General features: G+C 39.5%; 1 protein-coding gene across 1 annotated transcript; it reads left to right on the plus strand.

Moving 5' to 3' along the window:
• The first annotated feature begins 4,421 nt into the window (after positions 1-4,421).
• tmem70 (transmembrane protein 70) lies at positions 4,422-10,217 on the plus strand. Its single transcript, XM_040142726.1, has 3 exons — positions 4,422-4,728; positions 5,967-6,066; positions 8,734-10,217. Exons 1-3 carry the CDS (start codon positions 4,552-4,554, stop codon positions 9,177-9,179), a joined length of 723 nt encoding a protein of 240 aa, XP_039998660.1. The 5' UTR covers positions 4,422-4,551; the 3' UTR covers positions 9,180-10,217.
• The last annotated feature ends 9,136 nt before the right edge of the window (positions 10,218-19,353 follow it).

Raw genomic sequence — 19,353 nt, forward strand, 5'->3', positions numbered from 1 at the left:
TCAGTGTGACAACTTGTTCAAATCAAATGCTTTTCAAATGCTCTAATAAACCAATAAGCAATTGATGTAGACAAACTGTAAGACTGATGCTGGTTGCAATAACAGAGACTTAAATGTTACATCTTTTTGGGAATACCTTGATGTTAAAACACTTTTGTCATATGCACTGTACGTAATTGTGGATATTTTATATATTACATGACCTGTTTGTGTCTCTTCTGGAGTCATGGAGGGAACTCTGGTATTCCAAAAGCAGGTAATTTAATGGTGGTGACTGTTTAGCCTGGGAGCTAATGACTCACTTTGCTGTGCTGTATCGCAGTCTTGGTCACAGTCTGAGATGATCAATTTTACTAGTTGTAGGGGAATTTTCCAAGAACATAGTGCAAAAAATCTCATTACTTCTGCCAAGGAGGTTATGAAATCACCTGTGTCTGTTTTTTGGTTTATTTGTCAGCAGGATTAAGCAAAAACTACCGAACCAATTTGCACTGAACTTGGTGGATGGGTGGAGCATGGGCCAGGGAAGAGCCCATTAAATTTTGGGGCAGATCATTTACTATGAATTAGAATTTTTTCCTCTGAATGTTGACATTGGCCTTGGAGGAGGTCTGTGCTCTACTGAGGGCATTTTCTAGTATTTTAATTGCATTTCCGTTAAGAGCTCTCAAGGGCAAACACATGTAAATGATTAAGCATGATAACGCTGGCTATCCATACAGCCTATACATTTTTTGTAGAGACAACAATAAACTCATTTGAATTGACAGATGTCTGTCTAGCCATCTGTGCATACACTCTGTGCATGTTTTATTTATGGTGATATAACTTTATTTATATATCGTATCGATCCAAGCTGAGAAAACCAGTTGAAAGGGCTGATGTTGGGCTTTCAAACAGAAACTAATTTATGTCTGTTGACCATCAACCAAATAAATAGTGAAGTAATATTTTCTAAATGTTGAAATGTTTTATTATAATATTTTGAGAGATTTTAATAGGCGTCTGTATTATTTGTCTTTTTTCTTTATTATTTCTTATTATTTCTTCTTTCTTTATTTTGGCATATTGGCAGCTTTGTACTTTGTTAAACTGAGTTTGTGCTGAAAAATAAGGATACATGCATGATGGGTAAAGACAGTCTTAAAGGTTCTAAACAAAGACAAAAACTAATGCATAGAAAGTTGGCAAAAGTGAACCAAATGAACCTTGACGCCAGTGGGTTAAATTAAATGAACCGATTGACTTACTTGGCCCAATAAAATCCCTGCATGTAATTTCATCTGATGCCAAGAGATGACACATGTTTTGCCTCCAGCTATGTGCGGGCTTACAAAGGACAATATGCGCAGGTGTTTTGATGTGTCACTGTGTTTTGCCTAATCGACTTTGACAGAGCTGGCTGCTGCTGGAAGCCCAGTAGCAAATGTTTTGTGATCCTGTATCGACTGACTTTGGTGATCCCCTGACTTCACCTCTAGCACAAACAGCAGGTAATAGTTGACACTGATCCAGTGAAATATCTACAAATCTACTAGATGAATTGGCACAGGATTTTGTGCAGTCATTTCTGGTTTCCAGATGATGAATCCTAATGACTTTGGTGATTCCCTCTCTTTTTCTCTGGTGCCACCCAGAGGTTGACCATTAGCCTATGGTTTTTGTCTCAACAGTGATTGGATGGATGACTTGGTGATCCTTAACCTTAACCTTTTTTCATTTGTCCAATGCAATGCCTAGTACCTACACAACCAATGACATTCCATCAGCCTAAGCTGTACTTTGTCTGCAAATTAACAAATGTTAGCATGCTAACATGCTAAACTCAGATGTTGAACATGGTAAACATTATACGTGCAAAACATCAGAGTGATAGCATTGTCATTGTGAGCATTGTTAGCATGCTGTCTTTAGCATGTAGCTCACAGCACTACAGTGCCTGAGTAGAGCCTCACAGAGCTAGTGTATTCACATTATCACAGACAAACAGCTTTCAAACGCTTTACCATTATTCAAATTTGTTCAACTTTAACCAGAGCTGCGCAGACATTTGTGGGTGCAGCCTACTGCTGTTGACCACTGCTTGAACTGAAAGAGGGACAGAAAAATAATTACTTGTGTGTCTGAATTTCTTGAACTGTACAATAACAGATTGGCCTCTGGTTTTAATCTTCATTGACTAGAATTCTATTCTTGTAATAGTATATGGTTGCTGCTGTATTTGTCATTGGCTATGTCTGCTGCAAAAAAAAGGTTTTGGCTCTTTCTCACATTTTGGTTACCGCTTCATCTGAGAAGTATCACTGGTCTCTTGTGGGTGGAACAACAACCATAGTGTTTCCTATTGAGGTGAAAACTAATAAAGAACCTCTCTTTCCAGCTCTGACTGATTTGGGACGGTCTTTGTTTCCTCCATCATCTTTACATGGGACCTAATAATGCTGATCTCTCTCTCTTTATGATCCAGCCACTGAAATAGTTTTTCATCTCTGAATGATTTTTCCCTGACTTTTTGAAATGAAATCTTATTTTCTTTACCTGACTGGTTGGAGGGTAATTTTTTCGCCATGGTCCACTGTCATAAATGGTTTTTTGACTCTACCCTAATCAAGTGATGGATGGAATTCCATTTGTATGCTCACAGAGTCGAAATGAACATTTTAGCAACATCTCTCTTCAGAATCAGTGGCCAAGAACACAATAGGTGAATGGATAATCCCCAGAATACACTAAGGTTTTCAAGGGGAATGTTTTCTGCCAAGGAAAAAGTTCCTATGAAAATTGCCCACAATGAGGTCTGTGGGAATTCCATTCACTTCCATTATATTAAGGTGGGGCAGAAATCACACAGACAGATATTTAAAATGAAATCAAACTTTGCAGCATAGCTTTAAATTGAAAATGACTGCCTTACCTGACATAAGCCTACCTCTACCTGAAATACTGTACATCATTTGTTACTAACTTGGCTTCTTCTCTCTCCCGTAGTTTTGTGCTTTCTTGTCTCTCTCCTCTCTCTTCCTGTTGCTTTCTTCAGGTATCTCTGCCCCCGGTGCTGGAGAGTCTGGATCTGTGACTGCAAACCACCTACTGCCTCCATGATCCCGCTCAACATCCACTGCTACAATTATTATGATTATTATTATTATTATCATATTAGTCTGATATAATTATTATTAGTCTTATTATTAGACTTATTATTATAATTAGTTTTATTATTAGTCTCATTGTTATTATACATCTTTATGTGGAACCTGTATTGTGCGATGTTCTCTTTCCTCCCTCCTGCCCTGAGATAAATTCTGTTATGATTTGGTGATGTATAAATAAAAAGGAATTGAATTGAATTGAATCCTTACGTTCCTGCTAGATGAAAGTATGAACAGGAACCAAACTCCAAACCTAAGACATCCATTTAAAAGCTACAGAGGAGCCAAAAGATGAACACAGTGGAAAATAATAATAATGATAATAATGATAATAATAATAATAATAATAATAATAATAATAATAATAATAATAGAATGGAGCTTTTGTGCACTCATCAGCTGCTCATTCACAGGACTATCAGGGGCATATTTTAGATACACTCATTTTGGGTGTATGGTGCCCTGCCAGACAGAACAGCATCATTTCTGTGCCAGAAAATTTCAGATAATGGACACAGATTAAATTTATACAAAAGCCCATGGAAAGAATTTACATATCTAGTTCTACAGTATGATGAAAAGTATACATGGAATAGCCATATAGGTCAAAAGGTAAAAAAAAAAAAAAAAAGTGTTGAATTAATGAGGTGTGTCGCTGGATTTGACTGTTCATTTTGTTGCTGCAATACACGGTCTAAAACCAGAACGAAAAGACGAAAATGAAAGAACCGAAATTCATGTGAGTCTGGTAAACCTTCAGCGATAGGAAATGATTTACATTATTTTTTGGATTTTGGATCATGTTGGAGAAGCAGAAAAGGAGGCAGTTGATAAGTTGGCAAAAAGAGCTTTAAAACAAAGAGACAATGATTTCTTAGGAATTATGTTTGGTAGAACGGCAGCAAAGTCTGTTATATGCTTTGGCAATAAAGGTGGGGATTTAGTGTTAGATTTAGAAATTATAGAGGTTGTGTTGAAAGTCAGATTTAGTCTCTTCAAGTCTAAGATTAGGATATACAGGACTCAACAAAACACTTTATATCGTGAACATTTATAAACGCACAGAAAATGTTGAGCATGTACTGTTAAGCACAATGTTGAAAGTGAAAGATTTGAGGCTGTGGCTAAAATACATAACTGGAAGGGCCTGGAGAATTAAAGGTTAGAGATAGGAAATAACAAGCGGGAGGCAGGAAGTATGTGTTTCAGTATCTCCAGGAAACAGGTTCATTATCCAGGTTGTACACTCTTAATGGACTCGTGACGTTGAACACTCCGGTGCAGTAGGTGGCGACATGCACCTTTCGTGCTGGTTTGTAACCCGCTATTAAACGAAGAAGAGGTATTTCAAGCAGGTGTGAAATTTCGGAAGTCATTGAATCGGACAGGATCATATACAACAATGTTTCTTGTAAATATCCCGCGTAAATTACGACCCAGCGTTGTTTCCCAGTTGTTCAGTTACATTCACATTACGGCCGCGCAACACGGCGCGCCGTCTCCCGTGGCTTGTTTCCGCGGAGCTAGCGGGAAACAGCTACATGCTGTCAGAAGGTCGTTCCTCAATCTAAACAACAAGGTATTTAACTCCGAACTAACACCGTGTTTTCTTGACAGCTACGTGGTTTAGTCAGCAGGCTAATTCTTCACTGGACATATTTACATGACTAATGTACCTGCAAACAAAACTGTCTTAGATTAAGTCAATTAGCATTAGCCGCTAAGATCAGTCTGCCTGGAATCGACTGGTCGTCCCTGCGGGAGTGTCAGATGTCTACTACAGGTCTGCTCGAATATCTCGCCAAAACGGTGCAAATACTGTTTTTTAGACTTCAGATTCTACACTGTACAAACTACAAATGTGTCATACGGGGTACAGAAAAAATGACCAGATGTTCAACAAAAAATTTCCCCAAGAATATGTCCTGTAGTAATTGTGCAGGATTTGGTAAGGGAATTGCTTTACTCTTAAAAGGACAGCCATGCCGATGCGTCTTTCTTTTAGGCCTGAACAGTAACAGCGCAAGGACTGTGTAACAAAAGAGAAAAAGCTGATTTCACTCTTTGTCAAATGGACAGACAGGTATATGTCTGATAGGTTTGTTCTGTTTGTTCAGCCTAATGATGGCCTCCTTCATTTGCATCAACACCTCTTTGGACCGCTTACTCAGAGTTCCCATGAACAGCTACCAAATGCAAATTCAACACTCGGAATCAGCTCCAGACCTTTTATCTGCTTAATTTGTCATGAAATAACAAGGGAACGGGCCACAGCTGCTCATGAAACTGATTTTCAGTTAATTGTCCAACTACTTTTGAGCCTCTGAAAAAAAGGGGGCACTATGTATGCAAATGGCTATAATTCCTAAACGGTTAATGCAATATTTTTGTAATCCCCCCCCCCCCCCAAAAAAAATGACGAAAATTGTGTTGATGTCCAAATACTTACGTATCTAACTGTTTATGCATCATAAAAGTAGACTTTATGGCAGAACAGTACATACTCTCTGCAGCCAGATGGGACTAGGGTGACAAATGTGTTGAGGGCATGTCCTGGGTCATGGTGCCTCTGGTGTGTGCCATGCAAGTAATGGCTCTGTTTTTGAGATCTGAGTTTGTTTGGGATTTGTTTTGTATGTTTGTTTTTAGATAGATAGCATAGATAGCAAGCCATTTAGAATGATAACGAATATCTTATAGAACATCACAACAGACTTTCGGTCAAGACTTTTAACAAAAGTCTTAACTGAAAGACTTCTGTCTTTCATATACAGAGCCGGTTTTTACTGTGTGTTTTTCTTCTGTTTGTTTGAGTAGGTGCAGTCCCACTGTCCGTCCACCCGTTTCCTCTCTGCACAGACCCACTCCGAGAATGGGAACCTCATTTACACTGGCAGCCTGGGCAGCGCTGTTCGAGGTGAGTCGCTCTCACCTTGTTACATCTGAGAGTGAAACACCTGATCGCCTTCTCTCTCTTTTCCTTTATCTGATGCTAGTTATATCTAAGTCACAATTCAGGCCCTAAATTTTTTTTTACTATATATATTAGTGAGGGTGTTTTAAAGCTGTTCATGCTATAGCAAACGCAAAGTGATTGTCCTTCCCTTTAACTTCTAGAAATGTCATCAAGAATCTGACTGATTTTTGGCCGGTTTTAAACACTATGACAGTGGGGGAAAGTTCCAAACATAAACTGCTGCTCCTCTGTCAGTCTGACTTAAGGAAATAATGCCCTTTTAATGGCAACATACTTTTTAAATGTGGAAAAGTTACCTGGTGCAAGACCCTCCCCCAGTGTTGTTAATATTTTCTTTGCGAAATCCTCCCCAAACATCTCAAAGTAATATGACAGTATTGAGTTAGTACAAGTCGTTTCACTGTAAATAACTAACAGCGAATAATGTTTTAACCTTAATTTGTCAATGCGACAATAATTTTCACGATTGCACATTAGAAGTGGAATTACAAAATGATGCATCCTGTTAACCAAATGTTCCAGCTACTCTCTATTTTTGAACTAAAAGTAGCAATATTTTTTGTCTTTGTAGGATATATTTTTTTGAACTCGTAGGACATGCTGTAATTGTTTCTGAAGCATGATGTATTAGAAATACGAAGTGTATTTGTTTGATAGATAGGTTTTTATTTGCAAAAGATAATGCATTCGTTTGTTAATGTTGTTTTGTATTTGCAAAACACACCGTGTTTGTTGCTGAATCTTAGAGCACTTGTAAAACAGGTTTTGTTTGTTTAAGTTTTGGCTGGAAATTAGCTCCATACCCGATATGTATGAACTCATATGTTTGACTGTTCTCCGTAACCTGACCAATAACATGACAACTGCTCTAGACAATGTCTGGTTTTATACCTTATGCAATATTTTTAGACAGAGGAAGTTAAGTAAAAAAGGCTCTATACTCTTCCTTTTCAGTAACAGGCATATTTGATCTAGTAAAGCCATCTCCACTGCAAATCTTATGGCTGCTGTTACTATCACTCTCACAGTGAATTAAACAATGTAAACATGATTTCTTCAGCTATTAATGATCACACAGCAATAGTGTAGTTTTCAGTTGTTAGTTCAACAAGGCAAACCTTTCTTTTAGGGCTGTATATGAACTTTCTAAGTCGAGTCACCAAATAATAACAGCCCAGTAAAAGTACACTCCAGCCTCACACTAACCTCCATAACAACTACATGAATCTCATGTTGTCTTGTGTTTCAACTGTAAGACTCATGTTTTGTTTTTTTAACTTGGTCTTTTTATACAAATCACAAAAGGCATATAGCCAAACGGACCATAGAGCAGGCATCCTGTAGTTGGTTTGATTATGGAGGAGAGTCAAAGTGTAAGAAAGAATTTATCACAATTATTGTGGAGTACACATGATATGGTATGATACCATGTCGTGTCGCAGTGATGCTCTAAATATGTGAAGTCCAACGCTGAATCAAAGCTGTGTGCAGTGATGATCGGGCCCTCGAACCGTCATGCACATTGGCGGTTCTGGCTTGGGATGTTACATGTATGTAACAAATTTTGCAAATGTCGGTGAAACATACTGCGAATGCCACTTTGTTGAAATTTCGTGGGGGGCGCTATTGACCCATTTTGCCCGACCCAATCCTAAGACCCATATTGGATATCATTTGTGCCACTTCTGACACATGTGCCAGGTTTCGTGACTTTTCAAGCATCCTTCGTCCCTCAACAACAACTTCCTGTTTCATGGCAGACATCAAAATTTGCTGTGCAGCCAGGGCAACGCAGTTAACACTAAAAAAACACAATCTTCAGAATAAAGCATCATCAAGGTCTTACGGCTTTTATGACCACATTTGAGGTGGATCTGGTCAACCTGTTAGGAGGAGTACATCAAAGTATAAAACATGTCATTTCCTGTTGCCAGTAGGTGGTGCTAGTACCGTAACTTGGCACGTAGGTGTCTTCATGCCTGGACTGTTATCAGATGTGAAGTTTGGGGCAGATAGGACAATGTATATCTGAGTTACAACAACTTCCTCTTTCATGGTGAAACATCAAAATTTGCCATGCCACCATGGACACACCGTTCAACAAAATCTCGAAAGCTTCTTAATTTAGCATCGCAAAAGTCTTAAGATTAGACTGACTGCAAATGATGTTGATCTGATTCATACTCTAGGAGTTCATTAAAGTACAATGCCTGTAAAAGGTAAAAATGCGTCAAAATTGCACAGTAAATTAAAAATGGCTGACTTCCTGTTGGGTTTAGGGGTTTCAATTCCTAAACCAGCGGTACATATAGTGGAACCACTGTACACTGTGACACAAATAGTCTATCTTTAGTATCAAAGTAACTAATATGAATGTAAATTTTATGCATCATAACCGAATTTGCAGTCACCTAAATCTTCAGTTGATGCATAAACTGGGAATTTAACTGTACAGTGAGTGACGTAACTACCTAATGCTGATGGAAGCGCATACAATACTTTGATAGAATGGATAAATGCCTGATGATTGCAGTGTATAGAGAAATGTATTCTGCAGCGGCCCTTCGTTCAGTAACACGCATCCTCTGGATCTTCTCTTGTTGCCAGGGGTAAAGATGTTCTCTTACAGCACCAGCGGCGCCAGCCTCTTCCTCATGCCCCACATCCTCCTGAAGACCGGACTAGGAGTCCAGAGCTTCGCCTTGCAGGCTGCTTTCTGTGGAGTCATCGGCTTCTTCACCTTCCTCACCCCTGTCCTCCTCCACCTGATTACCAAGGGCTATGTGGTCCGTCTGTATCATAATCCAGACAGAGACACGTACACTGCCTTCACCTACAGTGTCTTCCTCACAGAAAAAAAGAGCGTGTTCCACCAGAGCCAGGTCAGGATCCCAGCCGTCAGCAAGATGTTCACCACCCTCTACGTTGACAACACGGGGCTGCTCGTAAACCCGGACCTGTTCACCACCCCACACGACTACAATCACCTGATGGGCTACGATAGGCCCTTCAGCTTCGACACAGATGACATGCAAAGACCTGATAAGAGCTGATAGACTGACTGCAAACAGGTTGAATGTAGTGTTATATGAATTACATCTACAGCTCCGAACTGCACAGTACATACACTCTGTTTCAACCAGGTTGGAACATCAACCAAGGATTTGGCAACCGAAATAATTTCTAGATTACAATTTTTTTGTCAATATTTTGATGGATGTTCATTATCATGACCTGTTATCTGTTTGAAACGGTTTCCTTTTGTTGGCATCATGGTTGGTGTCATGACTAAAGAATAGGTAGCTTGGTTTTAACAGTGCTCGTTTGCCAGTACCTCTACTTGAAGTGAGCTGAGCAGGGTGGGGGAGGTTGTTGGGGGAGGCTGATCATATCCTGATAAAAGAATTAGTAAAGAATTTTACGAATCTGAGCAAGCATACCATGTCAGCTTTGCTTTCAATACATGGATTCACATATTTTGATCGGTATCAGAAACCGTACTGAGGTCCAGCTCCATGTCTCAGCAGATTATGGTTTGATGTTTGCAGGTTTTTAATTTATTAAGTAACTGTCATGACATTATCAACAGGAAGGATCTTGGAGTTAATATTGACAAGATTTTTTTGTCAGTAACTAATAAATTGAAAAAATATGAAATATGATTGAAACATATAATGATATATGAAGAGTGATTTGTTTAGCTGAATAAAACTGAACCAGCCAGAGTCATCGATATCAGTGTTCAGAAGATGAAGAACAAATGTTATTGTATGAATCTGCAAATCAAGGTTGGCTGGTATTGAAAAGGTGAACCCAGCCAATAGTTCTCTTTATTGTACAAGTGGATTTAACTCACGGACTCAAACACTGTCACCAAATGATTCCAACATTTCATATCAACATGCACAGTGGCCAGGTGGTGATTACGAGGAATGGCAGGATAATCTTTATGCAAACAAAACTAAAACAAGACTAAACCTAGTATGTGGCTGGACCGCCCTTTATCTGTTTGCTTCTCTCCTCTTCTCTGTGCTCACGTATACAGTGTTCTAATACAAGCGAAATTCCCAATAAAGCTGTTCTCATTTAAATGTTTTTCTGTTTCTGTTGTCAGACAACGGAGAAAGTGGGAAATAGTGACTGAAATGTGGCCCATTCAGACCACATGTTGACCAGCAGTCACTTCCAAGCCATTTCCAATCTGCTGCTCTCCACTGCTAAAATCCTGAAGATTTTGCAGACAAGTTTCATTAGGAACCACTAGATGGAGGAAAACATTGTTTCATTTGAGTTTTTAAAAAAATACTTTCTCAAAACACAGCATATGTTCATTTTGAGGTGCTTCTGCTGAAAAAAGTTCACATAGATAACATAAGTCATGACTATTCCTATGGATCTTTGAGACCTCACTCAGACCATCACCACGGTCTTTACCTGAATGATGCCATCCTTCTACCTATCTTTGATCTTTTACATTAATAAAGTCGTGACTGACCTCAGCAGGTTTTGCTCGCCATCTATAAAAGCATCCTGGTGATGCTTTTATAGATGGCGGACAGGGACCTGTCCCTGGTTATCTCGTAGCAGGTTCTGTCCTTAGTAGGCATGAGAAATCGTGTTGACCATCCAGTGTGATAGAAATTGTTTAGACAGAAAACTGCAATTTATTTATCACTGTAACATCTGAACAGCTGTGAGTGTCAGCATCTCGGAGACTGAGTAAGCCTAACACCCTTACTGGACACAATGTCTGTAGGTGGGGAAAACACTTCCCCCGAAGAAGAGGCTAACTGGTTGAAATGAGTTTATCTCAGTCACCTGGTTCACTGTCTGGGATTTTACCACCTTCATGAAGAATGACAGATTTAGCCACAGCGACACACCAGTGTTAACAGCCTTCCATCTAAAACACTCCTGACTTACAGATAAAGCATGTAATTCACTAACACTCTTGGCTGAGCATATAGCCGAAAGGAAGACCATTTTATGAGGGAAGAACCTAAGGTCCACATGCTCGAGGAGCTTATAAGGAGGTTAAGTCAGCGATCTTAGCACCAAGGGGAGATGCCTAGATTGATTTCTCGGGTTATGTACCCTTAATGAACTGAGATACCAAGGAATGTCTCCCAACTGACACTCCTCCCACTGCCTTGTGGAAGCAAGACATGGCTACTGTGTAACAACATAATGGTGCTAGATGCTCTAACTAAATCTAAAAGCAACAACAAGAAGCATAGCCCCAGGTGGATAGAGCATGTGGATGGGTCTTGCCGCCTACTTTGACACCATTCAGAGAGCTCTCTCCATTTGTGGTTGAATGTAGTAAGCGTGGAAGGACCCCTAGCATTGCTTGTGGTCTGCATGACAGCCTTTTCCAATTCCTCAGGGAGGAGCTCTGAAGCCATGCCAACAGCTTCACGGTTATTGGTTTAGGGTGGCAAATCTGTTCAAATCTTCCCTGACAGGCAAGGGCCATGGTTGGTCGTGGATCAAACAGAGGACTGCTAGAAACCAATCCCTCCCTGGCTAACGTAATGCCCTTCGTAATGACAGTGCTGTCCTAAAATTGGCAGAATATGTAAAAACAATAGTTCCTTCACTGCTCACCTCTGTATGGATGTGAACACAAACTGTTTAAAGCCCAGTCAGTGCTTTAATCTCAGTAATTGTTTCGTTTTAAATCAAATGAGCTAGACATAGGGTGGGTAGCCTCAGTAGTCCATGCTGTTGACGATGACATTAGCATGAGTAAGTTTATACATTAGCTTACCCATGGAGGACCCACATCTATTAAACAGGGGCACAGGACATTTATTAAATTTACCAAAAAATTTCTTTGGTCTGTATAGTCTTCATCCACACACACAATGCTGGTAACGTGCACATTTGTGAACATTAAGACCACACTAGAACCTTATAAATAACAAGAATAGGTCAAAACCTAGTATATGGCTGGACCACCCTTTGTCTGTTTGCTTCTCTCTTACTCATTATGCTCACAAATATAGTATTGTAATGCTGAAGATTCTTCGAGATGTGGAACAACAGAGAAATAAAGTTTCTGCATATTGAAAATATTTGCAAGAAAATGGTGAGTGAAGAAGAGTTCTGGGTGAAAATAGAGTGACTCAGGGAGTAATAACAGGCATTGTTATTGATGGAGGCAATGTGAGGAGGATAAAGAGATTGTTAAAAACAGTAAAGAGTAGAAAGTTTGTCAGTGCTTCTAGAGTTTCAGGACTCAGCACTTGCGTATATAGTATATAATAAAGATCTGATGTATGAGTTTCCCAATCAGGCCTAATGTTCCTCCTCTGCTTCAATGCTACAAATGTCAGGGGTATGAACATATAGCAGTGGTTTGCAAAGGAAAGCAAAGGTGTGCAGGTGATGATAAATTTGAAGATTGTGGAGATAATGTGCAGATAAAGGGCGGTCCAGCCACATACTGGGTTTTGACCTCGTCTTGTTTTAGTTTTGTTTGCATAAAGATTATCCTGCCAGTTTTCACCTGACTTCACCCCCTCCATTATGGTGGCCAGCACAGTGTAACTTATGGAGGTTGTGAAGTCAGGTGAAAACAGGTAACAACATAATGCAGAAGCAGTGAAGAGGATGCAAGGACAAATGCGAACGGGAATGGAAGAAACCAACAAAATCAAATTTCAAGAACAGGAGCAGGTCAACAAGAGCAAACTAATACAGAACTAACCACAGGAAAGATGAATTTGTCCATTGCCTATGTCATCAATTGTACAGATCATGGGAAACACAAAACTGAAAAAATTAAAATAATTGTGAAGGGAGTCGAAAAATTCTTGGCTATGAAGGATCTAGCCTGGGAACAAATCAACAACAGGCTTGAAGCAGATGGGAACCTGGGGTACTTAGGTAAAAGGACCTAATAATTATTCTTCATTCTTCTGGAATGCAAGGGGTTTAATCGCAAAAGGTCTCTTATTAAAGGTCTCAGACATAGACCAACAATTATAGGTGTTCAAGAAACTTGGCTTAAGCCAGCATTAGACTTAGTTTGGGAGGCTGTATATTTCCAAGAAATGCAATGAAGGAGGCCTGTACTAAGAAGGAGGATTTTGGGGTAGTGAAATAAGTTCAGGTTTAACCCTTGGTTTTCAAGGTCACGCCGGTGGTTGACTTCTTACTTCTTAGGACTGTAGCTGCATGATGGACCGCTGTTTCTCTACTCTCATTACAGCACTGAGTATCTCTGGTCTGGACTTATGTGAACTTCTGGGCCTCGAGCACAAACAGTGAATCTGAGTTCGATTAACTTTTGATGTGGTGTTCGTTGTCTTTGTCAGAACTCAGTCATTTCCAAAGCTTCAAGAGTAGAAGCGGTGAGCTTTGTCTTTAAATGTGACAACATTTGGCAAGCAGGTGAGTGTCCAATCATTCATCAAAATTTAAACGGTTGAAAGTTTGTCGTGCATTTGAAAGTGGGTGCCCCTGAAAGGAAAAATGCGCAAACCCACTGACAGTCGTGTCTTGGTTAGAATCAAAATTTTTATTTGAAGTGGGACTGGATATATTGAGTAATATAAAAAGCTGAGTGATCACATTTCTTAGCCCTTGTGGAAATGTATGCAGGCGTTACAATAAATATAAAAGAATTAGTCATATGTATTAGATGCTAGGTGTAAAGTAATGTGTCGTGTTGTTTTGAGACACAAAACAACGACAAGAGTTTGGGGCCCATAAATGCTCACTCAATGACTCCAGTTCATGTATAGTTGATAGAACAGGTTGGCCTCTGGACCCATTTACGCTGTCAAGCATAACAGCAAGATTGTGACACATTTTTGTTTGGCTCGCTAAGAGTCATTTATCAAATCTGTAGCATCTCTAGCACTCTATCGTCAAATTGTTGAACTGTTTCAAGCAACAACCAAAAGAAAACTGATATGAACTGTACATAGAATCTTCCCTAAAAATACATTTGCTCCAGAACTGGCCATTGTAACTTGTGCTGCACAACTAACCTGCTCCAGACCAGGTAATGTTTGAGATAACAGATCAAAGTGTATAAAAGTTATTTTATACACTTTATATTTAAAATAATTAACAATTATTTTTTTGTTTAAAATGGCAAAGGCACTGAAATATTTGAAGAGGCCCCTGTGCCTGCACGTCACCGTGGGCCAGCACACACCATCTGCGGCCATCACACAGCAGCAAAGTCAATACGAGTGTCTCCACATTGAGCGAGGGGCTGTGCGCAATTTATGCACTTGGCACAGCAGCACTCTCTTCCTTTATTATTGAAGTCTCCTGATGTGGCATTGTGATCCTGTAGAAGCCTCATCAACCTAAATGCCTTTCTGCACAGAAAACAGCTGAGCTGTTGCACGCAGATTCCAAGTTTACACCGTCAAATCGTTGGGAACAAAGCGGCCATGCTCATAGAGTCCAGCACCATCAAAGCTGATGCTACTTTTTTATATTCAGCTAAAGTCCCCACATAATTTTTATCAGTTGGACTACCGTGTTTTTTTCTGGTGTGTCAAGTGAATTACAGGGAGTTTGCAGTTGTGCTGCTTAAATACATTCATATTTGCAGAAGTGGCATTACTGCGAACACGGGACTTTTCTGATCACTTAATTAAACAAGAAAATAAGGTTAGAGTTCGTAGGCCTAATAACGAAAACACAAGTGTACAAAGAATAAATAAGTTACTGTAGATGCCTACAATTGCCTCAGTGCAAAGGTATGTCTTTTTACACATGGACAGAAATGCTATTGTTTCGTGAACCATTAATTCGGTGGCAAAAAAAGGAAAAAGAAATCATTTACTATAGATATCTGGATATCTGTCTTTGAAATTTCACCAATAAAATGGAGGTGAACGGCATTTAAATCCCAATTTACTGTACACTGACTTTGCTAAGATGAATTATAATGATTATATAATGATATAAATACAGCAACAATGCTAATAAGTGTCTTTTCTGTCATTTAATTTTTGTTGTCATCAGCTCAAGTGTTTTTTTTTCACTCTATGTTTCTCCTGTCTCTTGTGTAAATTTCTGCACAGAACATCTGGATGTGTGTATGCCCTGCCAAGTCAGACTGGATTCAGAGCATCAAAAACCCAGCAGTCTCAGACTTCTTAGCCCAAAGGAAAGACATAGAGGACACTCTTCCGCCTGCTCCCAGCAAGCTGCCAGCTCAGTGTAAGTGTTAGTATTATTATTGCACAGGAGTGAGATTTGAGATTTTTTTTTTTTTAACACAAACAAATCTCTCCCCAATGTAGAGACCGTCTGAAATGAAACCAACAACTATGGACTATTTATTTTGTTCATAATTCCTACTACAAACGCTGCAGTTTCTGTGGAAAGGAGATAACTGTAAATGTGTACTACTGCAGTAAGTTGTCTTTGGGTGTACACAAAACTGCAGTTTATTTAAGATTCTGTGCTGAACTTCTTTTACCATCTCAGTATGGTTTAATGAGTGTAATTGCACTTTTGTATCATACCAATGGATCGCCTTGTTTCTCGTTGCAGCAGCCAAAATTGCCTGCTAAACCAGCTGGAAAGGTTTAAAGTAGAGGACGATCTGTGCAATGTCAGTGTTCCAATAAATCCGTGTAATTATTTGGAAATGGAAATTCATTTGGAAATCATCTAAATCACGAAAAAACGGTATTCATTCCTAAACCTCAGTGAGATTACTGTATATTTGCTTATCTGAAACGCTCTAGTCTTTCGTGCTTCAACCATTTGACTGAGCGTGCATGTACCTTTTGAACGTGCTTCAACTGCTTGCGACAAGAAGACAAAGCAGACACCGCCCATGTACCATCGTGCACACTGATGTTTTATTGGAAATTCACAGCAGAAGCAGGATGAGAGACAGATCAGCTGTACAACAACCTGGTTATCAGAGCAAATGACAGACACAGCCAGCCACGCATGGAGTACCCCTCAGTCCACACATGACAGCCTTTTAATAGAAAGGTAGACGGCAGTGTAGCTTTTACTACTCAGTTCTCGCTTTTTTGTACTTTCATAACATAGCTGTTTGGATGAATGAAAATGTTTGGGTTTAGGTTTCTACTTAAGGCCTAAGAGAGTGATCCTTACTGCCTTATCATGCTGCCATGTATCAGTGGGTAGAGGCAGATGCGAGTAGTCAGTTAACAACACAACGACACGATTTAGCCATTACAGTATAGTAACTCTCCACACATAAACAGAGACCAACAGAAGACATAACTGACACAGTACTATATACTTGGTCTTATTTCCATTTCAGTCGATTTCGAAGCCCTCGGCATAAGTGAAAATGAAGGCTACCTCCTGCTATGTAGGGATTTAGTGGGGTCTCTCAAAGGGTAATTTTTCAGAAAAGTCCCAAGTACCATAACCATGCAGAACAGAATAATAAAATTATATACTTAAGATAAACAATATCACAATTTCCAACAGCAGGCCAGATTTGTGGACACTGGTTACACAACACATGGGCGCCCCTGGTAAAATCTGAGGCTATGCCTGCCCTCTTTACCCTATAGGTGAGATTTAGAGATTTAGTAATGCATTCCTATAACATTGTTGAGCTCACTATGGAAAGTTGACATAAAGGATTAAAATTGATGCAGCAGAACGAGAGATATCTTTTTTTTTTTTTTTAATACCACACCTCCTTCTTTTTTTTCCCCCATTTACAAACTTGGAGTCTTAAACTCCAACTGACATTGACTCAAGTGACTTCACTTGAGAATATTGATCAGATTTCACACAATACCCTGGAGCCACTAAAACTTTTGTCCAACTTTTTTAATACTCCCCAAAACCTGTAAACAGCCTGTGAAGTGTAAAATAGGTTGAGTTCCCTTTAATCATAACTTCTTATTCAAATTCACTTAAAAAATCTTTTCATACAGTACAGAAGAAGCAGAATCCAAGGCTGAGTGTATTGACATGTTCATTCAAACAATAGTACCTATATGATTTCCATGTCATTGTAGTACCAGTTTCATTGCTAGTACAGCATTACCTTTGCATATCTTTCACTGAGATCATAGCAACATTTACAAAAATCATGCTGATTGCTGTGAACAACATTGTCATCCATCGACAATGTTGTCTTGTGCAGATTAAAGGCACTCAAATAATAAAAATCTAATTCAGAACATGAAGGCCCAACCTCCAATAGGTGTAACAGGTTTAGCTTTGAGACTGACAGCTGTTTTCTCTTGTTTCTTTGAATTGAGCTGACTTCTTATTAATGTCGTCATGTGGTGATGACATTAATAAGGAGACAGCTCATCCAGATGGGCCTTTAACCTTCTAAAAGCTTCTCCTAATCATTAGCATATTTTATTATCATCTTCAGTCTGTGGCAGAACATGTTGTATGAACATTTAACTCTTAACCCTCTATACACCTTTTTAATCTATACAAGGTTATCAACAACACAAGGGGCGCTGAGACAAACAGAACATGAAACAGGTCACTTCTATCTTCAAGAAACTGAGATTAGTTCATATTTTGCTGGTGTTTTTTCCCCAACATTTTATATGGTTTCACAGCAAAAGTCCAACTTCATTTCAGTGTTTGTTGTTGAACACACTGCAAATACTGGCTATAGAAGTGTCAATTGCAACACACTGACAATGGTAATATTTTCAGTGGTGTGAAATGGACACATTTTACAGGCTGTGATAGCGCACAGTACATTATTCAGTAGCACAAATGGTTGGCAACAGAGGAGAAATGTACCAGTTCAGCTCAGGTAAGTTTCATTGCAGACTTGTTAAACACAGTCCTCAACATGACATTTTTCAAGGCCTGGGTTTTAATTAACTTAAGTCTTTGCGACATAGAACCACTGAAACATTAATGATTTTCTTCTTGAGGTCTGTTTTTAAGTCTTGACTTAGACTGTACATATTGGATTGGACTTGTTTGTGTACATAGTTCTTTCAGCCGAGGTGAGACCACACTGCCATCCGGTCTCTAAACTGGTTCCACAGGGCCTATAGGCGATCCTCTGCCCCTAATTCATTGAGTAATGCAATAGTCCAACAGATACTGTTTGTACTGGGGAGGTGGTGGTGCGTGGAGTATCAACTGTCAAGCTACTTCATGACTTCAAGTCAGAGCCCAACCCAACAGGATATGGAGTTTGATAAAGACAACAAATGAAAACTTTATGGCTTTTAAGTTATTCTAGCTGATTAGACCTCTGCTCAAGATTAACTTTAACTCAACTTTGTGCTTCTACTCTTTGTAGAAGTTATTATATTGTGCTATGTTTGTGTATAACTTCTTACCACAGGGAAGTCAGGGAAACGGGAAAATGTATCGAAATTCAATATATCGCCCTATAAAAAAACGTCACGAAATGTATCACGTGGTCTCATGATATGTATTGTGTGGTCTCCACCAGCAACTTTTTATTTTTGCCTTTATAACAGAACAGATGTCAATAGCCATCAGTAGTCAACCATACGTTACTCCTCAGCTATTCCTTACTTTGTATTGCAGAGGGCATAATTGCCTTTATTATACAGAACAGTCTCCTGGAACCTACATTTCTTAAAGATGGTTGCAAATGCTCCTCCTGCATTGAAGTCATTGCTGTGGCAGTATTTCAGTTTCCCTGTAAAGCGTGGAGAAAATAATGAGAGTAGCGCCACACAACAGCTAACACAACCAACATGAGCAACCATCTGCACCGCCATGACAGTCACGACAAAGAAAAAGGAGACACCGAAAAAGCCGCCACAGGACCAAACGGTGCTGAAATCATTTTCAACCTGTCTTCCACAAACCAGGGTAGCTAAAGAAATAACTAAAGCAACTGGCAACTTCAACGCAACCAACCTATAGTCATTTCCTGTAGTCAAAAGCAAAGGCTTTAGAAAGTTGCTCACAGTGCTGGAGCTGAAATACCCAGATCCATCAAGAAACAGTTACTAGTGTAGCCATACCAAATGTCTACAGAGAAACGAGACAAGGTGTTATGGAAATCTTGAGAGTGGCTGACCGAATTTTGCTCACAGACAGGCGGACCCTGCGCTACTCAGTGCTATATCACAAAAACAGCGCACGCTATGAGGCGGAACTGGAAGATGGCTAGCTACATCTAGCAAACTCGCCCTCTGTTGACTTCACACATGGGAGCTACCATAGCAGAAGGCCTTCTCAGTTCTATGTTTTCAGCCCAGTTGTTCTAACCCTGCAATGGATCAGGTT

This window comes from Xiphias gladius, chromosome 14 (assembly GCF_016859285.1).
Source record: "Xiphias gladius isolate SHS-SW01 ecotype Sanya breed wild chromosome 14, ASM1685928v1, whole genome shotgun sequence".
NCBI lineage: Eukaryota > Metazoa > Chordata > Actinopteri > Istiophoriformes > Xiphiidae > Xiphias > Xiphias gladius.